The sequence below is a fragment of the Kogia breviceps genome, chromosome 12, assembly GCF_026419965.1.
Source record: "Kogia breviceps isolate mKogBre1 chromosome 12, mKogBre1 haplotype 1, whole genome shotgun sequence".
NCBI lineage: Eukaryota > Metazoa > Chordata > Mammalia > Artiodactyla > Physeteridae > Kogia > Kogia breviceps.
The window spans coordinates 40,910,990-40,934,289 of record NC_081321.1 but is presented as its reverse complement, the minus strand read 5'-3'; the positions used below and the strand labels follow the sequence as shown (position 1 = coordinate 40,934,289).

The 23,300-nt window shown below is 43.0% G+C and overlaps 1 protein-coding gene across 1 annotated transcript in view; it reads right to left on the bottom strand.

Annotated features, from left to right (window-relative positions):
• The window catches only part of SLC4A8 (solute carrier family 4 member 8), a 75,302-nt gene that overhangs the window by 11,552 nt on the left and 40,450 nt on the right, over positions 1 to 23,300 (bottom strand). Inside the window, exons 13-20 of the mRNA XM_059082766.2 lie at positions 23,051 to 23,184; positions 21,522 to 21,767; positions 10,903 to 11,008; positions 10,152 to 10,313; positions 7,191 to 7,304; positions 4,425 to 4,586; positions 3,267 to 3,518; positions 462 to 530 (exon numbers count right to left, since the gene is read on the bottom strand). Coding sequence (XP_058938749.2) covers positions 462 to 530; positions 3,267 to 3,518; positions 4,425 to 4,586; positions 7,191 to 7,304; positions 10,152 to 10,313; positions 10,903 to 11,008; positions 21,522 to 21,767; positions 23,051 to 23,184 — 1,245 coding nt within the window. The remainder of the gene's footprint in view (positions 1 to 461; positions 531 to 3,266; positions 3,519 to 4,424; positions 4,587 to 7,190; positions 7,305 to 10,151; positions 10,314 to 10,902; positions 11,009 to 21,521; positions 21,768 to 23,050; positions 23,185 to 23,300) is intronic.

The following is a 23,300-nucleotide window of genomic DNA, read 5'->3' as shown; positions in this document are numbered from 1 at the left end:
AATACCTGCTTACCTGGAGCAGTTCCCACGACCCCCCAATCTCTTCACCAATGTACCCCCAGTTAAACCCGCCCCCCCGCCTCACACTTTAGCCTGGCACTAAACCTAGTGTTGTCCATGTGTGGAAGCCAGTTTGGTTCTTCACCAACCTTTCAGATCTAAGTTTACCAGCATCTGACACAATGTGTTTAATACGTGCCTCATAATTGTCTGCTGAATAACTGATGAATGACGGGAACCATGACACTGAGTCAGGCCACCCTGAAAGTCTCTGTGCACTCATGCCAACATGACCCTATTTTGCCCAATGTCCAAAGAAATGTCTAAAATAGCTGAAGCAGCAAGACTAGGAAATGGTTTCTCAAGAACTGGTTTGTGCTCCCCTAGGGAGGCTGCCTTTCCCTGGTCAGGACAGGTGAGCTCACCAAGAGAAGACATTGCCTGGCTGAACCATGCAATACCTGAATTCCCTGTAGTGAAGACACTCCCATGTAGAGGAAAACTCCATAGAGTACCGGCATCGGGATAAACTGAAGACGAAAGGGCAGAAAGGCCAGAAATTAAATTTGGTACCATAGCACACTCAAGATTATATAAACTTCCAAATCTCCAAGAAGGAAGCAAAGTCACAAAATCACTGCATAGATGCTGCATTCGTTTCTGCTGCCTTTACATGATTTAGAAGTAGAAGCAAAAACAGAAGCTGACAATGATAAAAATCATTTTGTCCTGAAATGAAATGATTACACGTTAAGTGTAATTTGGTCCTGGTTAAATCATAGGTCCCACATCTTCTCCCCATCTGGCTCTTCCTCCTCCAGGGAAATGGGTACACACAAACACACACACACACACACACACACACACACACACACACACACACACACACGCATCTCTTTTACAGAACTGAAACCTTTTAAATCTTTTCTAATTGCAGAATCATCTCCTCAGGGATTTGGTGTATTTTAATATAGACTAATAACATTTGCTTTTTTACTAACCAGAGACTCTAGGGCAGGAGTAGGGAGGTTATCTTATCAGAGAAGGAATAATTTGGGGAGAAATATCAACATTACTCTACTGCACTTGAATATACATACACACTTATCACATTATATCAATCTAGGTAATTTTCGGAGCAACTTTATGAGGTAGAGTAATGAGGCCTATGGAATCAAGGCAAGGAAAGTCTTTTTGCAAAGACTAAACTCGACTTGCTTTTATTCTGAGGCTAAAGAACATTCCCAAACATAATTCTTCTTTGAACTAGAAAATCCCCATTAGATTTTACGTTGCTCCAGCTCCAGAGTGAGTAGACATCTCAATTTGGTGCTAACCTGGTTGGAAGAACTATTGAATGGTTTCCTAAAAGAATCCCCCTGAGACAGTTACAGGAAGGCCAGGCAGTGCCCACCACCAGGCCTTCATGGTTACATTCCCAGAGGAGCAGCGACCTTTGGGCTCCTCCAGATGGCACCTAGACCAGAGGCACCTAGGGCTGGGGACAGAGAGTAGAAGGGGGCAGGACCATGAGGAGAGGTGGCAAGATTAAGTGGAAGGTAAGGGGACAGGAAGATGGTTCAGAATCCTTTCCCACCTCTCCCACTTCTCACCCTTAAATAGCATTTGCAGTGCAGGCTGAGGTGCTTGACAATTCATCAAAAAGAGGGAAAAGGAGGCAAAGGAGATAAGTAAGTGCTCCAGAATGGTTTGGGCTTGCAGATAGAGCTTTCCTTTTCATTCCATTTTTCCCAGATGCAGGTCTTCTTACACCCACAAAAGAATTTTTTTTTCTCATTTTCAAGGTGGCTCCATCTGTCCAAAAATCCTCTTTTCACCCCACATGTCACACCAGCCACTGCCCATTTTTCTGTTCCACTTCACAGAAAAAACAAACTCTTGAAAGAGTTGTCTGCCCACATGCCCTTTACTTCCTCACCACCTATTTACTCTTTGGCCCCTGTCATTCAGCTTCTGCTCTACTGTTCCAATGAATCTGCTCTTGTCAAGTCCCGTTAGGCCTCCATGTTGCCAAACCCAATGACCTTGATTTAGTCTTCATCTTTCCAGACAGTTTCTGACCAATCACTCCCCTTGCTTGGCTTCCCTGACATCACAGCCTCCTGGTGTCCCCCCTCCGCCGCTGGCAGCTCCTCTGAGTCTCTGTTGCTATCTCCTCCGCTACCCGACTTCTAAATATCGGCTATCCTTAGACTCTTCTCTCTAGTTCTCCTCTTTTATATCTACCTTTCTCCCTCATCCACTCCTTTGGCTTTCAATACCACCGATGTGCTGTTGACTCCCACATTTATATTTTTAGTCCAGAAACCTCCTCTAGCCTCTTCACTCAGATGCCTCCCAGACATCTCGCTCAAATCTGACCACTGCCCACCCCTTACGGAATCACTTCCTCCTTCATATAGTCTTCTCCCTCTTAAATGCCATCACTCTCCACACAGATGGTCAAGCCAGAAACCTAGCAGGCATTTTGATTTTTCCATTTTCCTCACCCCATTCCATATCCAGTCGACCAGCAAGACCTTTGGATCTCCTCCAAGATATCGATGCAGCCCTACTACCCACTTCCTCATCCAAGCCACCATCCTCTCTCACCTGTAATAGACTCACCTCTCTCTCTGCCTCTATTTTTCCTCAACCCTAAAAACTTATTCTCTAGATATCAGCCAGAGAGATATTTTAAAAATACTAAATGGATCATGTCCCTCTCCTGTTAAAACCCTTCAAAGGTTACCTTTACCAGTGTCAGCGAGGCCCTGCATGATCTGCCCCTGCCCACTCTTCAATCTCATCTCAATGCTCTTGCCTTAACTCAACACCCTTGAGCCCCGGTATCTCCTAGAACACATATCACTATTTCCCACCTCAGAGCCTGTCTAGACTGCTTTTCTCCCTTCCCCCCATGCCCTCTCCCACCATCCATGGCATGGCTGGCTCCATCTCATCTTAAATACCATCTCCTTAGAGAGGCCTTCTCTGACCACAGTAACTAAAACACCTCCCCTTAACTCTCTATAGTACCACAGAGAGTACCATATATTTCCTTTTATCACACATCATATTCTGTAATTACCATGTTTGCTTTCTTAACTACATCTTATCTGTCTTATCCCACTAGAATAAATTCCTTCAGGGCAGGTATTTGTATGTGTATCTGTTTGCCGTAATGCCGTATTCCCAGCACCTAACAGAATTCCTGGCACAAATCAGACACTCAATATTTACCTAATGAATCAATGAATGGTTACCTTTAATATAGCTGTCATGAAGACTGAGCAGCCCATCAGCACAAAGATCATAAGGCCTGTTACTCTCTGTTCTCGGATACCCAAGAATTTGGGCTGTTCTCCAGGGGCAGAGCACTCAGATTCCAGTTTGAGGCTGTTCACATGTGTGATGGACAGGACAGTTGCAGCCACAAACCAGGGCAGGCCCATGATGGAGCAGACACCCAGCATGACGGCCACCATCAGCAGGTCCAGGTGGTAGCCACATCCTTTCTGTGGGGAAACAGAGTCTCCGTCACCATCAGTGGGCTGGCTGTAGTGGGACATAGGACAGTGAGCTAAGAGACTCAGGCCCAAAGCAGGAAGGAGTGTATGGATAAGAAGGAAGGGGTCCAGAGATTCCAGCAGAGTCTTCCAGCCCCTCCTGGTTTGGAGGGAACAGAGAAGAAAGAGAAACCTTAGCGGGTCTTACACATGCCAATATCCAATATTTATTCAAGTGCCCCCAGGTCTCACTCTTAGTCTCACATATTCAAAGATTCATCCTTTCTTGACAGAGTAAGCAGAGACCAAGCCACATCTTGACCATTCTAGAGGGTAGACCCTACAGGAGTCAGAGATAAACAGGTTCCTATAAACACTCCCCATTCCTTGCCAAATATGGATGCTGCCTACTCTAGGGAAGAAAGGAACAGAGATGAGGCATGAAGCCTCTCAGTAATAAATGTACTGGCACCAACCCTACCTCCTAGAATCCTTGGGCTCAAGGTTCAGTCTGGAAACCTCGATAATGGACATCAATGAGAGAATACCTGTTTCTAGGAAACAGTGGCCCAAGCCCTGACCTGAACATCAGGAACATAAGCGTGACCCAGACCATGTGGCTACATGGGGATCACCAGGAATTCTGCCCACCAACCTCCCTCACAGGTTTGAGAGAAGAGTAATGGACTCCAAGCTTCCTTCACATCATACGATCATGCTCTACCCTACTTTCATCTCCAAACCAATCTTTGTCATTAATGGAGGGATTGGAAACCCCTGGAAACCCCATATGAGCTCCTTCCACGACTGATTTTACCCAGGTTCTACAGTTCTTGACCTAAACAGGCTTACCCTAAATTTTAAAAAAATATAATAGGCTGCCATTATTAGTCCTAGGTCAGAACTTCTTGTTACCTTGAGTTTGTGTTCCTTCCTGTTAATGATGACAGCTGTGATCTGCTGGTCCATGAATATCAAGATAGTGCAGAGAAGAGCTGGGATAATTGCAGCTATCACAGTCCACCAGGGATTGGGGCCAATGGGACTAATAATCCACCCTCGATCATCCCGTGTTGGCTAAAGGGAAAAAAACAAGATTTTTGTATTTTAAGTTAACTATAGTCATTAGGGCAAAACAGATCAAACTGAATCACAGCAACCACAATTCTTTTTATTCCTGAATGAGAATCCTTAAAAAAAAAAAAAAAAAAAAAGCATGAAATACAGGAAATCTATGGCCTTGTTCCAAATCCCCTTTTGAAAGAGTCAGTCCCCAACTGTCAACTTCTTATGGAATATTCATTACTACTTCACTTCCTTCCCCTACTCTCCAAACCCCTGTGTACAGAAAAAGTGACTTTAGCTCAACATTAGCCCAAGTAAAATATAATTAACAACAAAATCTGTTGTCAAAAAAGAATTTAATGACTTCCAAAGACAAATATAAATAACTTTGATTATCCTCCTCACTGCTCCCCTCCAGAAGCCGTATAATGTATGTCTACAGAACAAATAAAGGCAATGTAGAACCAGTTATGTGGAATTTCAGGGGATTGGTCCAAGGACCTCCTCCCATCAGCAGTGAAACAGGGGTCCAGGCACTAGAGACTTGAGAAAGGAGCCCAAGACTGCTGAACTTGGGGACTTGTGTGATCTAGGACCCTCTCCGATGTCCCTGTAAGACCACTGTTCATAAACCTTATTTAGGTGTTTGTAAAATTCCTAAACTCTCCTAGATCTCAAAAAAATGCTGAGGTACTCTGAGGAAGAAAAGTTCACTTTGTTTGGCGAGTAGTGATGGAGGATAAAAGGCCAGGGGTACAAACTGGCCCAGAATTCACCAAAACTCAATGAACAAAGCAAAGACTATCACAACCAAAGTATTTGGTTCCATATTGGTTATGACTCTAGGATTCAAAGACTCTTCAGTAATGTCACCAAGTCCCAAATTATGAATAGCTTAGGTTCTGAAAGTTTACAGAATCTGTGTTTCCTTAGTAACAATGTTCTAAGTGGTAGTTAAATTGTTAGGTCAACACAAAAACTTATTAAACCCTGACTGACATTACCCCATCAGTAATAGTACTAGTCTTCAGATTGGGTCTTGGTCACTGGGGGCCATGTGGTATAATAGGGAAGAGAAGAAGGAAGAAAATTTCTTCTCTGCTTCCTGAAAGTGAGGTCTGCCAATGAGCAACACTTTCTTTGACATTCTCCCATTTCCCCTCTCGTCTCTCCTACCTCCCAGAGGCCTTCTTCCCAGATGTCCCAGAAATTCAGCTCCTTCTGACTATCTTAAGTCTACCCATCAGGGAACATTTCCAGGGACTTCTTAATGCTCCCAGATTAGTTATTTTTATACAAAATCCATTCCTCCCGCAGGGTCGACCTCAGCCAGGTATTAGAGAAAATGCTGACTGCACTCATTCACACAATGGTGAGAATGACATATTCTAGGACGTATATATTTTCAAAAAGGGTGTTTTTTAATCCATCAGTTTCTAACTGGTGGCATTTCAGTGAATTTAACAAAATAAAATTTTAAAATTTCAAGCAATATGGAAAAAGGTATTTTTAACCAGGCCTACTTCAGAGAGAGAGAGAGAGAGAAAGAGAAGACGAAGGCCGACTGTGCCGGGTGTTTACAAGATAACGGCCTACGTTCCGGCTCCCTCCTCCTCCCCAGCCTCCCCCATTCTCTCCTCTCCTGGCTCCTCTCCGGTCCCTGAGGACACCCAGGTTTTCTCTCCTCTCCACCCTGTGGGGACCTAAGGAACTGAGCTCAGCTCTTGCATCTTCTCAGTTTACTCAGTTAGTGCCCCCAAACTGAAATAGATTTGGAGTCACCATGTTTTGATCATTTGTTTTCCTTTTTTGTATTGGTTTTTGGATAAACAGTATAGATTATAGAGAGATATACAAACAATGAATGAGGGTTGAAGAGATGTCACGATTACTCTGGTGGGGGTGGGGGCCCTAGACTGAGAATGAAGCTCCTGGGCCAGTTCACCTCCTCAGAGGGCAAGATTCTTGAGGGGTGGGACCGAGGCCTACAAAGAGCCTTTTCATCCTTCCTGATACCCTTATACAGCTGATGCTCAATGAAGTGCTGTTAACCAGACTTATTCCAGAGACCCATATTTCCACAGTCTCTGGTATATATTTATGTAAATATGCATATTCCATTGTTTTAAATCTTCACATATTAAAAACAATAAGTAGGGCTTCCTTGGTGGCGCAGTGGTTGAGAGTCCGCCTGCCGATGCAGGGGACACGGGTTCGTGCCCTGGTCTGGGAGGATCCCACGTGCTGTGGAGCGGCTAGGCCTGTGAGCCTTGGCCGCTGAGCCTGCGCATACGGAACCTGTGCTCCGCAACGGGAGAGGCCACAACAGTGAGAGGCCCGCGTACCACAAAAAAAAACAAAAAACAATAAGTAGCATTAATGAAAATAAATAATACTTTTCACTCATTAAACAACGTTAGATTTTCTGACTTTTCTGACTTGAACTCAGCCAAGCCTGAGGAGTTTGCTTTTCTGAATGGTGAGGCATGAGGAGCAAAGTTCAGATTTAGAGGACTAAAAAATTCATGATCAGGATGGGGAAAGGCCTCTGAAATAAGTTGCGACCAGATTCTATGAAACTATGTAAGGGCATCAAGTACCCTGAGATCTGTTTACCTTGAACACACTGGGAACTTGAAGCTTTGGTGATGGGATTCCAATCAAAAAATCAACAATCACCATTGTGAAGATAGTGAGGAAAACAGCAAAGTCACTCACCATGGAGCGGACCTGGCACAAGAAAGGATTGGAGACGTGTTTCAGTAGGTTAAATACGATAGAAAAGACTCGGGTGTTGTGAAAGGCTTAAACATCCTCAGAAGAATGCTTTAATTTTATGGTTCAATTAATACAAGCATTTTTAAACAACAGGACACTGTTCACATGCCCAAATTCATCCCCGAAGTGTGGACAGGACAGGGGAGAATGAATCCTCTGACAGACTCTACCGGAACCCACTCCAAACTCTGAGGAGTTCTGTTTAGAGCATCTCGGCCAAGCATTTAGAGGATAGTTCTGAGAACTTGGGATAAGATTTCCTGGGACCAGCAAGGTCCAGCTGTGCCAGCCAAGAACCTTGCAGCAGCACCACTCCTCTTCTCTCTCAGACCCAACATCAAGTCCATCTGAAAGTCCTGTTGGCTCTGCCTTCAGCTCATGCCCAGAATCTGAGCCCTTCTCACCACCCCCATGGCTCCCACCCAGACCAAAGGCACCAGCAACTCTTGCCTCTGTAGCCGCAGCAGACTCCTAACCCTGCCTCTGTCCTTATTAAAAGCTGCTGGAGGGACTTCCCTGGTGGCGCAGTGGTTAAGAATCTGCCTGCCGATGCAGGGGACACGGGTTCAAGTCCTGGTCTGGGAAGATCCCACATGCCGCGGGGCAACTAAGCCCATGTGCCACAACTACTGAGCCCGCGGGCCACAACTACTGAAGCCTGCAAGCCTAGAGCCCGCCCACCACAATGAAGAGTAGCCCCTGCTCTCCGCAACTAGAGAAAACCCATGTGCAGCAACGAAGACCCAACGCAGCCAAAAATAAATAAATAAATAATTTTTTAAAAATCAATTTAAAAAAAATAAAACCGCTGGAGTGATCATTTAAAACACAAGTCAGATCACATCACTCCTCTACCCAAACCCTGAAATGGCTCCTCATTTCACTGAATTAAAAAACCCAGAACCCTTCTTGGCCTGTGAGGCCCGCATGCACTGGCATCTTTACTGCTCTGACCCAGCTCCCAGTGCTCCCTGGCTCACTCACTCTGCTCCAGCCACACAGACCTCCTTGCTGTTTCTTACTCACGCCAGACTCACTCCCACCTCAGGGCCTTTATACTTGCTCATCCCTCTGCCTCAACTGCTTTCCCTCCAGGTGACCCTGTGGGTAGCTCCCTCCTTTACGTTCACTCAAATATCACCTTCCCCATCGGATCTTCTCTGATGCTCCTCCTTAAAATTGGTCACACCCTCCATCCCAGCACTTCCTGTACTCCTTTCCTACTTTATTTTGCTCCATAGCACTTATCACCATTTTGTCCCTTAGGGGACTGACACTCCCACTCTATAGTTTAGTGTAGCTTTAATAAAACACAATGTCCCTCAAATGCCCAGTGCCCACATCATTCTGAACTTCCAACGAGACAGAACCAAATATATCTTAGCCCCATGTAACATCACTGACACCTTCATCTGACTTTGCTTTCCTTTGAAACCTGAGGTTTCCAGCTCCCTTTCCCCAGTTTTGTTAGTTCTCCTCTGAATGTTACATAAATTCTCTGAAAATGTAGCTGCCCCACCATGAAACCCATCCTGACCAGCCTGGGGCCCAGGGCCCTTCTCTCCTCTGAACTCCTATGGCCCTTATGGCATCTAACTATTTACTACTGTCTCCTATGGGCATGGTTGCTTCATGGGTTCCCCTTTCCTATCTGATGGCAGGGACCATATATTTTTAAAAATCATATAATAGCTTTATTGAGATACAATTCACATGTTTTACAATTTGTTTTATTATTTATTATTTTTTTATTGAAGGATAGCTGATTTACAATGTTTCAGGTGTACAGCAAAGTGATTCAGTTCCATATATATATTCTTTTTCAGATCCTTTTCCCTTATAGGTTATTACAAGATATGGAGTAGAGTTCCCTGGGCTCTACAGTAGGTCTTTGTTGTTTTATCTATTTTGTATATAGTAGTGTGTATGTTACAGAGGTCATATTTTAAACTTCTTCTGCATCCCCCGCAGCACTCGACCCGGGCCTGAGCAAGTAGTCAGTACACAGATGCCACTTGTTCACAATTTGTCCAGACCGGAAACACGCCCCAGAACTTATTCCATATGCGCCTCCCTTAACCACTGTGCAGGTTGACTGACGTCTGAGACTGTGTTTTCGTCGTGAACGTGTGCACAGTAAATGCCTCAGCCACTGAGCCCTCACCCATTCACACATCCTGCTCTGCAAAGGCGTCCAACTGAAGACTCGCACATGCAGAAAAACCACCATTTCCTCCTGATTGATCTCCTCCTCAAAGCAAAGACCCCTTTAGCCACTCTACGCTTGGCCTCTAATTCCACCCTGCCAAAACCAGTCACGACACAAATAATGCCATCTGCATCAGGGAGAGACGGTTGAGGCTTCAAACCGTCATGCAGACCAAGTCAGTGATTTCATAAACTATTGCCAGAGCCATCCCAGGGAGGAGACTCTGGGGTGCCCTACACATCCCAAGCAATCATCCCAATTTACTATCTTTAGGAGCCAGCTACAGCTACTGCTCGCTACCTGCCCCAGCACGCTGGAAATGAGACTTAATCATTCTTAGAGAACACGATTACCACCTTAGACTCACCTGACACTTTTCAATCAAAACCTCTTAAGTATTAACCCCTCATCCCACACCACACATCTATGAAAGATGCTGCTGGACACAGCAGAGAAGGCCACGGCTTCCAAAATCAGGTCATTTGGAGCTCGGCACCTGCCAATCTACTCACAAGCACCATGGAGGCTTAGAACAGGCTCTGTTATATTAGAAGTCTAACACGAAAGAAATGCAAGAGCGTGCTACCTACTCTGGTTGGGAAATAGCGGCTTGTCTTAAATGTCTTCAAGGTGCTGGAGAGGATGAAGGTGGTGAAGAAGAGAATGCAGGACCAAAAGAGCACATCGGGAGTATAGGGTCCATGGTGGCCGCACACAGAGCCCGTGAACTCTCCATGCATCTCCTGGCACTCCTGAAGGAACAGGTATTCTGGGTGATGAAAGGCAGGCACGAGGGAGGAAATAGCTGCTGAGTCCGCCAGCACTGTTATCCCACGTTTGCTGGGAAGCTCAGGCTGCGTGCAGCATCTACTTGCCCTCCATGTAGTTGTGGGGCTCTTGCTTGCAGGTAGGGTGACTACTTAGAGTCCTAACTAAAACACTTTTGCAAAGGAAACGAAACTGTCTCAAGAAAACTCAAGGTTCTAGGAGGGCCCTGGCAATCTGTATTATTTTTATTACAGAGGACTTCCAAACTTGAATGTTCTTCGAGCCCCACAAAACCTGGATATGCCCCCCTACCCTCTCTGATGTCATCCACCCACATCCTGAGTGCAGGGTCACTGGGTGGGATCATGTGGGGGAGAAGAGAGAGGTAGTCCTCCTTTCCATTTATGCAGAGAGAATTTTGAAGGGGAAAGGAAAGTCAGTAAGAATAGTTTAAAAAAAGCTGTATTCCTGTAAATGCCAGAGCCTGCTGAAGGGCTACCCCACTTCTACCTAGAAGGTCCCCTTAAACCTGGTGGTCACAAGACTGAGCCTCCTGGCAGCGCCCAGACTCACACTGACAGTCAGGTTGGCCCAGTGGACTTCTCCTGTCGCGATGTTGTGGTCCTTCCAGTACTGTAAGGTGTGATTGTCTGGGTTCTCTGGGAGGGTACACCTGCAGCTGAGGGGAGAAGAAAAAAATTCCTAAGGGAAGTAGCCAAGTATTCAATTAAACATTTCTAGCCATGACAGGGCTACAGGCACGGCCAAAGCCCACATTATTTCTCCTTTGCCCACTTCAGATCCCTGAGGTTGGTCCTATTCATTGAGACCCAACCACAACCTGATTTTTCAGTCAACCATTACTAAAATTGGGCTCAAATCGGCATGTGGGTCTTGGGCTACATTGTGCTGACAACCAAGTTTGGCATCTGATGTGGTAGTTTCCTTGCTTAGTTTCTATCTCTTAGGCTCTTCCTATGAAATTCACTCTACATAGCAAGGAGGACCGGATACGCCGTTCAGCTCTCAACAGCCTCCCCAAGCCTAAGTATCTTGCTCCTTAAACCTGCATCACATTCTTGCTCTAAAAATCAGAGCCTCTTGGAATTATGATGGAAGCTACATTATCCCTGATAATATCCCACTATCTTGACCATTCCTTGGCTTCCCCCGGCCTCCTCTTGCATCCAAACCAGAGCAGACCAGACGTGTCCCACTGGCCACCATGTTGCTTCCCAGTTGCAGCATGCTTCACTCCTGAACTGCTCCCGGTATACTCAACTGATACAGCCATTCCCACCAACTTTGTTTCATCTCTGATTTTAATGAGCATGCCTTCTAAGGGTATAGTATCACAGAATTAAAATTCAAAAAGATCTCAATAGGTAATAATAATAGGAGGAAATCAACAAAATGAAAATAGGGAAAGCCATAAAGTCCTACATTTAGGTATAAAAAAATCAATTCCACACTTGGAAACAACAAAGATGTCCTTCAGTAGGTGAATGGATGTACTGTAGTACATCTAGACAATGGACTATTACTCAGTGCTAAAAAGAAATGAGCTATCAAGCCATGGAAAGACAAACGAGACCTTTAAGTGCATATTACAAAGAGAATGAAGCCAATCTGAAAAGCCTACATACTGTTTCATCACAACTATATGACATTGTGGAAAAGGCAAAACTATGGAGTAAAAAGATCAGTGGTTGCCAGCGTTGGGGTGATGGGGAGGGATAAATATGAAGACCACAGAGGATTTTTAGGGCAGGGAAACTATTCTGTAGGATACTATAGTGGCAGATATGTCATTATACATTTGTCAAAATCCACAGAATGTACAATGCCAAGAGTGAACCCCAATGTAAACTCTGGACTTTGGGTAATAATGATGTGTCATTGACCACAACAAACATGCCACTCTGGTGAGGGATGTTGACAGTGGGGGAGGCTGTGCGTGTGTGTGCGCAGTGGGTGTGTGGGAACTCTCTGTACTTTCGGCTCAATTCTGCTGTGATTCTAAAACTTGCTCTTAAAAAACTGTCTATTTAGGGACTTCACTGGTGGCGCAGTGGTTAAGAATCTGCCTGCCAATGCAGGGGACATGGGTTCGAGCCCTGGTCCAGGAAGATCCCACATGCCGCAGAGCAACTAAGCCCGTGTGCCACAACTACTGAGCCCGTGCTCTAGAGCCCACGAGCCACAACTAATGAAGCCCGTGCACCTAGAGCCCATGCTCTGCAACAAGAGAAGCCACCCCAATGAGAAACCTGCGCACTGCAACTAGAGAAAGCCCGCACCCAGCAATTAAGACCCAACGCAGCGAGGAGAGCTTCAAGACGACGGAAGAGTAAGACGCGGAGATCACCTTCCTCCCCACAGATACATCAGAAATACATCCATATGTGGAACTGCTCCTATAGAACACCCACTGAACGCTGGCTGGCAGAAGACCTCAGACCTCCCAAAAGGCAAGAAACTCCCCACGTACCTGGATAAGGCAAAAGAAAAAACAGAGACAAAAGAATAGAGACGGTGGGGGCTTCCCTGGTGGCACAGTGGTTGAGAGTCCGCCTGCCGATGCAGGGGACACGGGTTCGTGCCCCGGTCTGGGAGGATCCCACGTGCTGTGGAGGGGCTAGGCCTGTGAGCCTTGGCCGCTGAGCCTGCGCGTACGGAACCTGTGCTCCACAGTGGGAGGGGCCACAACAGAAAGTTTCCACACACTAGGAAGCCCTTTCGCTGGTGGAGACTGTGGGTGGCGGAGGGGGGGGAAGCTTCAGAGCCGTGGAGGAAAGCGCAGCAACAGGGGTGCAGAGGGCAAAGCGGAGAGATTCCCGCATGGAGAATCGGTGCCGACCAGCACTCACCAGCCCGAGAGGCTTCTCTGCTCACCTGCCGGGACAGGCGGGGGCTGGGAACTGAGGCTCAGGCTTCGGTCGGTCGGATCGCAGGAAGAGGACTGGCGGTGCGAACACAGCCTGAAGGGGTTAGGGCACCACGGCTAGCTGGGAGGGAGTCCGGGAAAAAGTCTGGAGCTGCTGAAGAGGCAAGAGACTTTTTCTTGCCTCTTTGTTTCCTGGTGCGCGAGGAGAGGGGATTAAGACCGCCGCTTAAAGGAGCTCCAGAGACCGGCGCGAGCCACGGCTAACAGCGCGGACCCCAGAGACGGGCATGAGACGCTAAGGCTGCTGCTGCTGCCACCAAGAAGCCTGTGTGCGAGCACAGGTCACTATCCACACCTCTCCTCCCAGGAGCCTGTGCAGTCCACCACTGCCAGGGTCCCGTGATCCAGGGACAACTTCCCCAGGAGAACGCACGGCGCTCCTCAGGCTGCTGCAACGCCTCTGCCGCCGCAGGTTTGCCCCGCACTCCGTACCCCTCCCTCCCCTCGGCCTGAGTGAGCCAGAGCCCCCGAAGCTGCTCCTTTAAACCCGTCCTGTCTGAGCAAAGACAAGACGCCCTCAGGCGACCTACATGCAGAGGCAGGGCCAAATCCAAAGCTGAACCCCAGCAGCTGTAAGAACAAAGAAGAGAAAGGGAACTCTCTCCCAGCAGCCTCAGGAGCAGCGGATTAAATCTCCACAGTCAACTTGATGTACCCTGCATTTGTGGAAAACCTGAATAGACAGACAACGAATCATCCCAAATTGAGGAGGTGGACTTTGGAAGCAACGATATATATATTTTATTTCCCTTTTTCTCTTTTTGTGTGTATGCATATGCTTCTGTGTGTGATTTTTGTCTGTATAGCTTTGCTTTTACCATTTGTCCTAGGGTTCTGTCTGTCCATTTTTTTGTTTGTTTTTGTTTTTAGTATAGTTTTCAGCACTTGTTATAATTGGTGAATTTGTTTTTTGGTTTGGTTGTTCTTTTTCTTTCTTTTTTTTTAATTACTTAAAAAATTTTAATAATTATTTTTTGGTTTTTATTTTAATAACTCTTTATTTTATCTTTTCTTTCTTTCTTTCTTTCTTTTCTCCCTTTTATTCTGAGCCGTGTGGATGCCAGGCTCTTGGTGCTCCGGCCAGGCGTCAGGGCTGTGCCTCTGAGGTGGGAGAGCCAAGTTCAGGACACTGGTCCACCAGAGACCTCCCAGCTCCACGTAATATCAAACAGCGCAAATCTCCCAGAGATCTCCATCTCAAGGCCAAGACCCAGCTCCACTCAACGACCAGCAAGCTACAATGCTGGACACCCTATGCCAAACAACTAGCAAGACAGGAACACAACCTCACCCATTAGCAGAGAGGCTGCCTACAATCATAATAAGGTCACAGACACCCCAAAACACACCATCAGACGTGGACCTGCCCACCAGAAAGACAAGATCCAGCCTCATCGACCAGAAGACATGCACTAGTCCCCTCCATCAGGAAGCCTACACAACCCACTGAACCAACCTTAGCCACTGGGGGCAGACACCAAAAACAAGGGGAACTACGAACCTGCAGCCTGTGAAAAGGAGACCCCAAACACAGTAAGTTAAGCAAAATGAGAAGCGAGAGAAACACACAGCAGATGAAGGAGCAAGGTGAAAACCCACCGGACCTAACAAATGAAGAGGAAATAGGCAGTCTCCCTGAAAAAGAATTCAGAATAATGATGGAAAAGGTGATCCAAAATCTTGGAAATAGAATGGAGAATATACAAGAAATGTTTAACAAGGACCTAGAAGAACTAAAGAGTAAACAAACAGTGATGAACAACACAATAAATGAAATTAAAAATTCTCTAGAAGGGATCAATAGCAGAATAACTGAGGCAGAAGAACAGATAAGTGACCTGAAAGATAAAATAGTGGAAATAACTGCCAGGGAGCAGAATAAAGAAAAAAGAATGAAAAGAATTGAGGACAGTCTCAGAGACCTCTTGGACAACATTAAACACACCCACGTTCGAATTATAGGGGTCCCAGAAGAAGAGAAAAAGAAAGGGACTGAGAAAATATTTAAAGACACTATAGTTGAAAACTTCCCCAATATGGGAAAGGAAATAGTTAATCAAGTCTAGGAAGCACAGAGAGTCCCATACAGGATAAATCCAAGGAGAAACACGCCAAGACACATATTAATCAAACTATCAAAAATTAAATACTAAGAAAACATATTAAAAGCAGCAAGGGAAAAACAACAAATAACACACAAGGGAATCCCCATAAGGTTTACAGCTGATCTTTCAGCAGAAACTCTGCAAGCCAGAAGGGAGTGGCAGGAAATATTTAAAGTGATGAAAGGGAAAAACCTACAACCAAGATTACTCTATCCAGCAAGGATTTCATTCAGATTTGATGGAGAAATTAAAAGCTTTACAGACAAGCAAAAGCTAAGAGAATTCAGCACCACCAAACCAGCTTTACAACAAATGCTAAAGGAACTTCTCTAGGCAGGAAACACAAGAGAAGGAAAAGACCTACAATAACAAACCCAAAACAATTAAGAAAATGGTAATAGGAGCATACATATCGATAATTACCTTAAATGTAAATGGATTAAATGCTCCCACCAAAAGACACAGACTGGTTGAATGGCTACAAAAATAAGACCCATATATATGCTGTCTACAAGAGACCCACTTCAGACCTAGGGACACATACAGACTGAAAGTGAGGGGATGGAAAAAGATATTCCATGCAAACTGAAATGAAAAGAAAGCTGGGTTAGCAATTCTCATATCAGACAAAACAGACTTTAAAACAAAGACTATTACAAGAGACAAAGAAGGACACTACATAATGATCAAGGGATCAATCCAATAGGAAGATATAACAATTGTAAATATTTATGCACCCAACATAGGAGCACCTCAGTACATAAGGCAAATACTAACAGCCATAAAAGGGGCAATCGACAGTAACACAGTCATAGCAGGGGACTTTAACACCCCACTTTCACCAATGGACAGATCATCCAAAATTAAAATAAATAAGGAAACACAAGTTTTAAATGATACATTAAACAAGATGGACTTAATGATAATATTTATAGGACATTCCATCCAAAAACAACAGAATACACTTTCTTCTCAAGTGCTCATGGAACATTCTCCAGGATAATTCATATCTTGGGTCACAAATCAAGCCTTGGTAAATTTAAGAAAACTGAAATCATATCAAGTATCTTTTCTGACCACAACGCTATGAGATTAGATATCAATTACAGGAAAAAAAATCTGTAAAAATTACAAACATATGGAGGCTAAACAATACACTACTTAATAATCAAGACATCACTGAAGAAATCAAAGAGGAAATCAAAAAATACCTAGAAACAAATGTCAATGAAAACACGACAACCCAAAACCTATGGGATGCAGCAAAAGCAGTTCTAAGAGGGAAGTTGATAGCAATACAATCCTACCTTAAGAAACAAGAAACATCTCAAGTAAACATCCTAACCTTACACCTAAAGCAATTAAAGAAAGAAGAACAAAAAAAAAACCAAAGTTAGCAGAAGGAAAGAAATCATAAAGATCAGATCAGAAATAAATGAAAAAGAAATGAAGGAAATGATAGCAAAGATAAATAAAACTAAAAGCTGGTTCTTTGAGAAGATAAACAAAATTGATAAACCATTAGCCAGACTCATCAAGAAAAAAAGGGAGAAGACTCAAATCAATAGAATTAGAAATGAAAAAGGGGAAGTAACAACTGACACTGCAGAAATACAAAGGATCATGAGAGATTACTGCAAGCAACTTTATGCCAATAAAATGGACAACCTGGAAGAAATGAACAAATTCTTAGAAAAGCACAACCTTCCAAGACAGAACCAAGAAGAAATAGAAAATATAAATCACAAGCACTGAAATTGAAACTGTGATTAAAAATCTTCCAACAAACAAAAGCCCAGGACCAGATGCCTTCACAGGTGAATTCTATCAAACATTTAGAGGAGAGCTAACACCTATCCTTCTCAAACTCTTCCAAAAGATAGCAGAGGGAGGAACACTCCCAAACTCATTCTATGAGGCCACCATCACCCTGATACCAAAACCAGACAAAGATGTCACAAAAAAAGAAAACTACAGGGCAATATCACTGATGAACAGATGCAAAAATCCTCAACAAAATACTAGCAAACAGAATCCAACAGCACATTAAAAGGATCATACACCATGATCAAGTGGGGTTTATCCCAGGAATGCAAGGATTCTTCAATATATGCAAATCAATCAATGTGATACACCATATTAACAAATTAAAGGAGAAAAACCATACGATCATCTCAATAGATGCAGAGAAAGCTTTTGACAAAATTCAACACCAATTTATGATAAAAACCCTCCAGAAAGTAGGCATGGAGGGAACTTACCTCAACATAATACAGGCCATATATGACAAACCCACAGCCAACATCATCCTCAATGGTGAAAAACTGAAACCATTTCCACTAAGATCAGGTACAAGACAAGGTTGCCCTCTCTCACCACCATTATTCGACATAGTTTTGGAAGTTTTAGCCACAGCAATCAGAGAAGAAAAAGAAATAAAAGGAATCCAAATTGGAAAAGAAGAAGTAATGCTGTCACTGTTTGCAGATGACATGATAATATACATAGAGAATCCTAAAGATGCTACCAGAAAACTACTAGAGCTAATCAATGAATTTGGTAAAGTAGCAGGATACAAAATTAACGCACAGAAATCTCTGGCATTCCTATACACTAATGATGAAAAATCTGAAAGTGAAATTAAGAAAACAGTCCCATTTACCATTGCAACAAAAAGAATAAAATACCTAGGAATAAACCTACCTAAGGAGACAAAAGACCTGTATGCAGAAAATTATAAGACACTGATGAAAGAAATTAAAGATGATACAAATAGATGGAAAGCTATACCATGTTCTTGGATTGGAAGAATCAACACTGTGAAAATGACTATAGTACCCAAAGCAATCTACAGATTCAATGCAATCCCTATCAAACTACCACTGGCATTTTTCATAAAACTAGAACAAAAAAATTTCACAATTTCTGTGGAAACACAAAAGACCCCGAATAGCCAAAGCAATCTTGAGAAAGAAAAACAGAGCTGGGGGAATCAGGCTCCAAGACTTCAGACTATACTACAAAGCTACAGTAATCAAGACAGTATGGTACTGGCACAAAAACAGAAATATAGGTCAATGGAACAGGATAGAAAGCCCAGAGGTAAATGCATGCACATATGGTCACCTTATCTTTGATAAAGGAGGCAAGAATATACAGTGGAGAAAAGATAGCCTCTTCAATAAGTGGTGCTGGGAAAACTGGACAGCTACATGTAAAACAATGAAATTAGAACACTCCCTAACACCATACACAAAAATAAACTCAAAATGGATTAAAGACCTAAGTGTAAGGCCAGATACTATCAAACTCTTAGAGGAAAACATAGGCAGAACACCCTATGACATAAATCACAGCAAGATCCTTTTTGACCCACCTCCTAGCGAAATGGAAATAAAAACAAAAATAAACAAATGGGACCTAATGAAACTTAAAAGCTTTTGCACAGCCAAGGAAACCATAAACAAGACGAAAAGACAACCCTCAGAATGGGAGAACATTTTTGCAAATGAAGCGATAGACAAAGGATTAATCTCCAAAATTTATAAGCAACTCAGGCAGCTCAATAACAAAAAAACAAACAACCCAATCCAAAAATGGGCAGAAGATGTAAACAGACATTTCTACAAAGAAGATATACAGACTGCCAGCAAACACATGAAAGGATGCTCAACATCACTAATCATTAGAGAAATGCAAATCAAAACTACAATGAGGTATCACCTCACACCGGTCAGAATGGCCATCATCAAAAATCTACAAACAATAAATGCTGGATAGGATGTGGAGAAAAGGAAACCCTCATACACTGTTGGTGGGAATGTAAATTGATACAGCCAGTATGGAGAACAGTATGGCGTTTCCTTAAAAAACTAATAATAGAACTACCATATGACCCAGCAATCCCACTACTGGGCATACACCCTGAGAAAACCATAATTCAAAAAGACTCATGTAACACAGTGTTCATTGCAGCACTATTTTACAACAGCCAGGACTTGGAAGCAACCTAAGTGTCCATCGACGGATGAATGGATAAAGAAGATGTGGCACATATATACAATGGAATATTACGCAGCCATAAAAAGAAACGAAATTGAGTTATTTGTAGTGAGGTGGATGGACCTAGAGTCTGTCACACAGAGTGAAGTAAGTCAGAAAGAGAAAAACAAATACCGTACACTAACACATATATATGGAATCTTAAAAAAAAAAAAATGTTCATGAAGAACCTAGGAGCAAGAAGGGAATAAAGACGCAGACCTACTAGAGAATGGACTTGAGGACACGGGGAGGGGGAAGAGTAAGCTGGGACCAAAGTGAGAGAGTGGTAGTGTATATATGGACATATATACACTACCAAATGTAAAATAAATAGCTAGTGGGAAGCAGTCGCATAGCACAGGGTGATCAGCTCAGTGCTTTGTGACCAGCTAGAAGGGTGGGATAGGGAGGGAGATGCAAAAGCAAAGAGATATGGGGATATATGTATATGTATAACTGATTCACTTTGTTATAAAGTAGAAACTAACATACCACTGTAAAGCAATTATACTCCAAAAAAAAATGTTAAAAACAAAAAAAAACAAAAAAAACCCCAATGCAGCCTAAATAAATAATTTTTTTTAAATTAAGGCCATTTAAAAAATCAGTTCCATATTATGTTAATATGTATTATGTTACATATTATTAACATGTATCAACATATTAATATGTTGCTATGTTAATATATTAATATCAATATTATTAACATATGTAGTATAATAATACATATTATTAATATGTATCATAATACGTATTGACATATTAATGTTAATATGAATTAACATAAAATCACTTGAAGAATTGGGGAGTTCTAGCTTCATATCAGCTCTATATGAATCGACAGTGGAATGCAATGGAAATACAAGAAAAATACCATACTGAGCTTTATTAACAAAGAACTACAGTATCCAGATTCAAAGTCTACTCAGTCCAGAGCTGGTCACTTTTGTCTGTCTTCTCCCACTAGAATATAAGCCTCATGAGGGTAGATCCTTTGTGTCATGTTCACCGTTATGTTTCCAGAGCCTAAACAGTGCCTGGCACATTGTAGGTGCTCAACAAATATTTGTTAAATGAATAAATGAATGATTAAAAAAGGTCAAAGAATGAACCTTACTCCAAAACCAATGGAGTAATGCCAATCAGCAATCCACTAGGCTTCAAAGATTATACTCCCTAATGGTGATTATTCTGTAATAAAATCATTTTTAAATTCTAATGTATGTTTTATGAGTCCTGATTTTTAAAGGGTGAATGAAAGGATAGCTAGAATCTAGAAAAGTGTATCTGTGGCCGGCTGGCAGGCACTTCCATGCAGTGTGCCTTCTGCTCAGGCAGTTTCAGATTGACCCTGTTCGCTTCACAACCAGACCTTCCACATCAGAATGGTACAGCCAGAAGGAGGGAACTTGATGTTCAAAGCTAGAGGATGAGGAAAATTCTATTTAGTCATAATGTGGAGAACACTATTCCAGAGAAGAAATGTTTATAGGACCAGACTCTCCTAGAGGGTTGAAAACACAGTCAAATACTATGTCCCTTTTCCAACTGATCCAAACCATATTGAATAACCGAAGAAAATACAATCTCTTGAGTTGAAATCTAGGTAAGTAAGTAGATTTCTAGATCTTTAGCATACAGAGTAAGAGACCTGTGGATCTGTAAGGAATTATTAATATTCTCTACCTAATAATGCCTAAGAGTAGCCTATATATATTTACAGAGATCTTGATGTGGTCCAAGGCCTCACAAGTCCTTGCAAAAGAAGTTCTTCCCAACAACTAACTTGAATTCTCCCTGCTACATTTGCAGCCTACTTTTGTCTCAATGCCTGGACCCAAAAGACATGCTCTGGAAAGCACTTCTCAAGTCCCCTCTGAGTTTCACTCTTAATCCATCTTCCCCATCATCACTTTTGACTGTTCTCCTCTGGCAGGCCCCCAGGTCTCCACATCGTGTCTGAGCTCTGTTTCCCAGAAGGCCAAGACACTTCCTTAACAGAAGCTACAAGTACTGCCTGGCACACTACCTCAGCCATTATACTCAGGTCCTTCACTTTATTTTTTAAAAAAAGAAGCAGCAGAAAGCATACTTACTAATACAGGCTAAGGTGGTCCAGCTGACTGTGCATGTGGATGGGGTAGGTCTCTGCCAGGTGAATCAGCTTTTCTATTGCTTCATAGATGAAAATAATGCAAATCAGGGAGGCAAATGCTTCTTCAGTGAAGCGGGTAATGTAGCAGACAAGGGAACTGGCGTCAGTTGCCACAAGGACAATACACAGGAAGGCGGTCCATAGTCCGATACAAGCTCGCAGGGAGAGGTATGAAAGAGCATAGTCTCTGAAACAAAACCAAAGTTCATCAAAAATCAGGGGTGGAGGGCATTACATTCTGACCCATTGTATTGGAGGCAAAGGGTCAGAAACATGGTTAGTTCATCTCTTATTATTCACTTCCAGTACTGCAACCCAGTTTGTCCCTAATTCTGACTGCACTTCACTCCTGAAGGCTGCCCTGGGACGGTGTGACAAAGATTTGCTTTATGGGTGGCATTTGCCACATTAAGGACAGAGACAGTGGAGGAGGTGGAAACTATCCGCCACGCACTTCTGCCATCACTGCCCGACGTGATAAAGATCCTATTCTTGCAATTAAGAAAAAGGAGTTGGCCCTTGTTCCACATGCTCCTACTTCTAATACAAAATGAAAGAAAAAGACTTTATAGTAAAAGATGGGAAACGAGGGCATTGCTGACACCCATCACCACAAACAATATGAAAAGGGAGTATTAGGTCAAATTCAAAATTGACTGGAACAGACAGATATCGAAAACAAACTTATGGATACCAAAGGGGAAACGTGGGAGGGAGGGATAACTCAGGAGCTTGCGATGAACACACATAACACTACTGTATATAAGACGGATAATCAACAAGGACCTACTATATAGCACAGGGAACTCTACTCAATATTCTGTGATAACCTATATGAGAAAAGAACCTAAAAAAGAATGAATGTATGTATACATTCATGTATGTATAACTGAATCACTTTTCTGTATACCTGAAACTAGCACAACATTGTAAATCAACTATACTCCAATTTAAAATTAAAACAGAAAATGTCTATAAAATTTTTTAAAAAATTTTTTAATTTTTAAATAAAAATTGACTGGACATACTGTATAGCACAGGGAACTCTACCTAATGCACTGTGGTGACCTAAATGGGAGGGAAGTCCAAAAGGGAGGGGATATCTGTATGTGTATGGCTGATTCATTTTGTTGTGCAGTGAAGGCTAACACAACAGTGTAAAGCAACCACACTCCAATAAAAATTAATAGAATAAAAAAAATTGACTGGAAATGGAAATGGAGGAGTTTGGATTAGCTAGGGAAAGTTTTTTTAAAGATAAAAAGTCAAGACTTCAATAGCGGTTGAAGGATATTAATAAAGCTCTTTAAGGCCAAGAGATCTGCTATTTCAGGTATGGTCCTACCTAGGGGCAGGGCAACAGACCAAATAATGTTCTTTGCCTACTTATACTCACTAGGACCCTGGCATTCAATCCTAACAGCATACTAACACATCCAGATAGAGTTTTCAGAAAACCAAATGTCTTACTTGCAGAATTTGAACAAAATCTTTTCAAACACAAGCACTGGCCCAGTACTTCCAAGGATGGTGAGAGCCTGTCCGGCAAACAGGGAATAGGCAATCCCAGTCATGGAGGCTCCAAACAAGGATTCAATTGCACTCTGAGAGGGGAAGAAAAGATTATCCCTGAGTCCACAGCCCATCTGCAGTGAGTGATGCAGGCTTATGTCCATCCCCAACTCAGCTCTCCAGTGTGCCTGACAAGTCATTCGCTTGT